Genomic DNA, 6,000 nt, shown 5'->3' with positions numbered 1-6,000 from the left:
AAGTGTTATCAGAAATCTCCCGTTTCTTATCAGAATTTGAATACCCAATCGATCAGTCTAAGAAAGTAAGTTCACTTTTGTGAACATTGCAGAACGGGGATGGGTAATTAGCACTTGTTGGAAGAACATTTGCTACCCAACACAACCAGGATGTATCACCAGCAGGAACAAAGGAAAATGTTACTTTTTCATTGTTTATATAAAACAGATTACCTTCAATTAACTCCATTTCCTCACTATGCTGACTCCATAGGTGCGAACGTACATCATCTTTTTCAACAGCTGTTAACATATGAAGGGTGAAGTGGAATTCACAACTACGAATACAACTACCATAAGTCCATAGTGACATTGTAGCTATAGTTATTGTTTCTTCTTTTGACTCAGATGCACTATCATCAGAAAACTCAACAACAAAATGATTTATGTTCCCATTAAACCACCTAAGTTTATCTTTCATTGTTTTAACTTTCGAATTTAGATCAGCAATCATTGTGATTAATGCTGTCACTGTGGGTGAAACACCTCCATCTCCAATATCGAGATTTTTAACAAAGGTTTCAATAGCTTTATCAGAAATACTTGATGTTTTCAATAAAATGTTATGTACTCCATAAGATATTATACTACTTTCATTACTGTGTTCAGTGAAAGAATTATTCTGTATTTTAAACAGCATGGTATACTTTCTCCTTGACATATAATTTAAATATTTAGTTAGAACTGCTTTTCGTAAACAAGTGTCACTATTTAATTGAGCATCTGATATCTTACCAACAAAATTTTCAAGAAATTTCCCTCTTTTATAAGTAAGTATTAAGTTTTCCATCTCAGTTATTGAAGCAATACTTCTAAAATAATCCCATGCACCATTAATTGATCCATTTCTTCCGCCGTGAACATATTCAAGAACTTTTTTTGTTTCTTCACAACGTCTATAACGGGTTGAATTAGTCATTAATCATTTCAAAGCTTGTATAATTACTTTGACGTCGCTTCCGTACATGACTTTTTTTTATCTAGGAAATGTTTAAGATCTTCAGATTTGTCTTGATTGTCTTTTAATTCCTTTCCTAGGTTAGTTTTTAAAATAGATATATTGTTTAAAGTGTGTGTGTGTGTGCTTGTGTGTGTGTGTGTGTGTGTGTGTGAGTGTGCGTGTGCGTGTGCGTGTGAGTGTGTGTGTGTGTGTGTGTGTGTGTGTGTGTGTGTGTGTGTGTGTGTGTGTGTGTGTGTGAATATATATATATATATATATATATATATATATATATATATATATATATATATATATTCATTATAAACTAATCTATATAAATAAAATAACCTATATATGCCATAATATATCACAAATAAAAATTTAACGCCTTACTTTTTATAAACACCGTGTTTTTTTAGAGATTTTTTTTTCAACATAAACACTTTTTTCTGATGAAAGCTTTGAGCAGAGGAGGTTTTCCAAAAACATGAATGAGGTCGATGTTTATCACATGACCCAGAATGCATGTTTAATTTATAGCAGTCCTTTTTCTTTATACACAACCTAAAGATTAGTTTGTATACACATTTTTTAAAATAAACAAAATATTAAAAAAAAATCATTATCAAACATAATACATATAATAGTCGTTTGTTGATTTGATACTTGAGCCATTCTCCAAAATTGCACTTTTTAACATTAAAAGCTCAAAAAATACATGTTTTTCGACACATTTTCGAAACTTTTAGCTTCTTATTAAAACTTAAAAAGACAAGTTGTAAACTCAAAACACGCAATTTTATAGCAATTGATGTAATAGCTAGTTTATTAACTTTTTCGTTGTAGCAATCTCCTCAACGAATACCACTTTTGATTCCAAATTTGATACAGCATGATATTAAAGCAAAAGTTGTGCTTAAAAACACTTATTATTATGTGTTTTTTAATGAATTGTTTTTTTTTATATCTCTTCTAAAAGCCTTCTATAATATCCACAACAAAATACGTTATATTTATGCATAATTAATGTTTTAAAGTATACTTGTTTTTACTAAATTCAGACAAATTTTTGCGGGAAATACGTTCTTTTGGACTATGATGTGGGAGATTTTAACTCAAATTTACCAGCGTGTACACTTTCTTTTATATTACTGCAGCCTGTTTACTCTGAAATAATTATATTATAATTTTTAAGTTCGATTTTCACTGATTATTTTTTTTTTGATAACAAGTAAAAATTAATAAAGCTTTTAATTATTAATTAAAATAAACTTTAATTAATAAATAAAATTTTTTATGATGTTTTTATAAATTTTATAAATATTTTTATATATATAAAATAATATAAATATTTTTATTTTATATATATATATATATTATATATATATATATATATATATATATATATATATATATATATATATATATATATATATATATATATATATATATATATATATATATATATATATATATATATATATATATATATATAACTTATGAGTTAAGTAATTTATGTACTAAGTATTTATGTCTATTTGCTGAATTAAGGGAGTTTTTCCGTTAATTTAAACTGAAAAAATAATATACGGAAACCGTAAATTTTACGGAGAAAGTGTTGTCTATTTGCTGCCTGACTTTCTCCGTTAATTTGTACAGAAAAAAATGAAATACGGAAACCGTGAATTTTTACGGAGAAAGTGCTGTCACTTTGCTACCGGACATTCTCTGTTGAATCTACGGCAAATTTTTTAACAGCGTATTCCTGATGAACTGAAAACCATAAGATCAGTAATAAAAGAGTGTAAATGATTAAAAATTTGAACTTAACGACTTCTTGTACAACAATGATTTATGTACGTAGCATGAGTTTTTCTCAACACTCACTTTGCAGAAAGTTATTTTTTACTGGTGATTTTCTTAAAAACGAGCTTTTTTTCGAAATTTATTTATAGATAATGAAAAATCTTAAACAAATTTGAGTTTGTAATTGGAAGGAAGCTCCACTCGTCTAACTATAATAAAAATTTTCACCGTTCTCACGCCTCTTTTTTTTTTAAACTAATTTTTCTCTAATATGGTCAACATACTCAAGTTTAACTTTTTTAAATCCTTGTCTTGTTAATAGCATTTTTAAACTTTGAGATCTCCATCCTTTCGTAATTTTTTCACTGCTCGACAATGTTGAAAATAGTATTTTATCTAAAGCTGTTAACTTCGCAAGAATTAACCCAGGACAAAAATTTTTTTAAAAATAGACTTAAACTAACTTTTGAGAACTATTTTGCGCAACTGATGAGTTTCTAGACGCAGACTCTAAAAGAAGGTTGTGTTTGTGTTGCATTTGGTACTTCAAGTATGTAGTTAATAAATGAGATTTAAATTTGGTGTCACAATGCTTGCATTTTAAAGTTCGTGAAACGTTTATATTTTTCAACAAATGTATCCAAGATTTTTAACCTTAGACTTCTTTTGTTTTGACTGCACCCAAATTTCATTGTTGTTGCACATATTGTGGGATAAATCTTAATAAAATAAAATGAATAATAAAAATCTGTGCAGGTACACGATGATAAAAAACAGAACAAACAGACTATACAGATCACAAAAATGGTTAGCGGTATATAACTATACTATAACTATACTATAACTATACTAGTTTATAACTATATATAATATAACTATACTAGTAATATAACTATACTAGTTTGCAAATTTAAGTTGAATATTTTGCATTTTATACTCATATTCAGTTCTCAAATCTTTTAAAACCCCGTCACCTGAGACAAAATTAAAAATAATTCATGAGTTTCTGCATTATAATTAAAAAAAAATTTTAAAGTTATACATGGTTTGTTTATATTTTAGAATATCAAAGCATTGAACAAATGCATTTTGACAATATTTGTATTACAATTTTTGTAATATATATTTTTAAGGCACTATTCCTGTCAATCGATCGAAAATTAAAAAGACTATATTCTTTTGAAAACAATTTAGGTATTAGTAGGATATCTGAAAACTATTTCCACTTTTTGGTCTATGTTTTTGTTTTTGTTGATGAACTTCTTAGGTTTTGAATTTATAAATCTGTAAGGCCGTATTTTTAGATTTGAATTTTTACCGCCGCTTAAAGTTTAAAGCGGCATTTAATGTATAATTGTAGACCTATTATTGGTCTTTATTATATAAGACAAAAATTTTAGTCATCTGCGTAAAGTAAGTCGTTCTGCGTAATAAACAAAATAATTATTGGTGTTTACAAGTAATAATTAACAGATACTTTTGAGAAGTTGTGCCTATGTCTGAAAAATTAGGTAACAAATCTATATAAATAGAATGTGTAAAATAGAAAAGAATATTTAAATGTATGGCTTCATCAAAAGCAACTATTGATGTCAACTCTCCATCTAACTTATTGTTCGTTTTGTGCAAACAAGTTCTGAGACAAAATACACAAGGTCTAACGGATGGTATGTTAATTTCTTTGCGAACATATTTATTGTATATAATGTGTTGTCAGAATGCAAATAAAATTTAAATTATGCAAATATAAATACGTTATAAACAAAATAGTATAATAGTGTATTAATAAACGTTTAAACAATAACATTTTAGTTTAGCATGTTACTAAAAACTATTGCAAAGTTTAAATATTAGTTATTATTACTTAAATTTTTCTTCGAATTTATTTAGAGCTATTTAATCCTAATTTATATAAACTTTTAAATAAATTAATAAATTTAAAGAATCAAGAAATAAAAGATGTGCAAAAATATCTTTAATAAATTAATTTAATTAAAATATTTAAATAAAAATCAAGCGATACACTGAAGCAAAAACTGAATATTAAACATTGGTTTAATCCAAATAAACAAAGCATATATACTTTAAATAATAAAAAACTTTCAATAATTTATATAACAATTATAAAATATATATACTTATATATAAAGCATATATACATGTATATATATATATATATATATATATATATATATATATATATATATATATATATATATATATATATATATATATATATATATATATATATATATAAAGCATATATCTATATATATAGCATTATAAAGAATATGTACTTTAAATAATTTAAAACTTTAAATAATTTTAATAATTAAAAACTTTATTTTCTTAAGTTTTTTTTATATAATCATTTTTTTTTTCTCATATTACAACATATTTTTCATAATTGCATATGTTAATGGCATAATGTTAAGTATTTGTCCAGTTGCACTTTGGCAACTAAAGCATTACGGCGCAAATTTACATCTCTACCCCCTATTTTTATTTTTAATTATGATAAAGAATTTTTTCCTGATTAAGAATCCTATAAAAACATAGACCTAAAAACCAAAGGAAAGTTCTCTAATTTGATGTTGAAGTGTCAAAAAATTATACCAAAAACGCTAATATTCTCCATCTTTTTTGAAACATGACTAAGTTATAATTAAGGCAGTAAACATTATGAACTTAATCATTAAAAAAACTTGATAGCCCGGTTTTTATTCTGCTAAAACATTCTATGGATGACATTTGTTGTGTATTTTCTTTTTCTTTTAATATTTTTTTCTTTAAAAAACTTCGAATTTCAATAAGTTTTTTTTTTTATTTTCAGATTATATACATATTTTTTTAAATATATTAATATTTTAGATAGACAAATGTTACTATCTACAAAAATAATAATCAAATGGGATATTCATCTACAACTTGGTTCCAAAAGTGAAAATAAGAATGTTCTTTAAAACGTTGCGCCCACATGAATTCTGACAAATAATCGGGAATCATTTCTCTATTTGTGGGTCCAAACATAGCTTTAAATTTGGCTTTGCTTCTTTGCCACATTGCCTCAACCCTGTTTGTTGTAACATTTGTTGCAGGATCAACAAAATGTAAAGTATGGTTTACTGTACTATGTTGAAAACCTTGCGCTGCTAAACCTTGGTATGCTGCCCACATATTGCTCCATATTTCGGTTCCAGGACGAATCCATTGTA

The 6,000-nt window shown here is 25.9% G+C and overlaps 1 protein-coding gene across 2 annotated transcripts in view; it reads left to right on the top strand.

The window, feature by feature from the left end:
- Positions 1-4,118: 4,118 nt before the first annotated feature.
- The window catches only part of LOC100201883 (gamma-tubulin complex component 3 homolog), a 45,957-nt gene continuing 44,075 nt past the window's right edge, over positions 4,119-6,000 (top strand). The window contains exon 1 of one of the 2 annotated variants that reach the window (XM_065788095.1): positions 4,119-4,452. In XM_065788095.1, the coding sequence (XP_065644167.1) occupies positions 4,350-4,452 (103 nt within the window). In that variant the 5' untranslated portion in view covers positions 4,119-4,349. The remainder of the gene's footprint in view (positions 4,453-6,000) is intronic. The other variant, XM_065788094.1, reaches the window with a different exon arrangement.

This window comes from Hydra vulgaris, chromosome 01, assembly GCF_038396675.1.
Source record: "Hydra vulgaris chromosome 01, alternate assembly HydraT2T_AEP".
Taxonomy (NCBI): domain Eukaryota; kingdom Metazoa; phylum Cnidaria; class Hydrozoa; order Anthoathecata; family Hydridae; genus Hydra; species Hydra vulgaris.
This window is presented reverse-complemented; position numbering and strand designations above follow the sequence as displayed.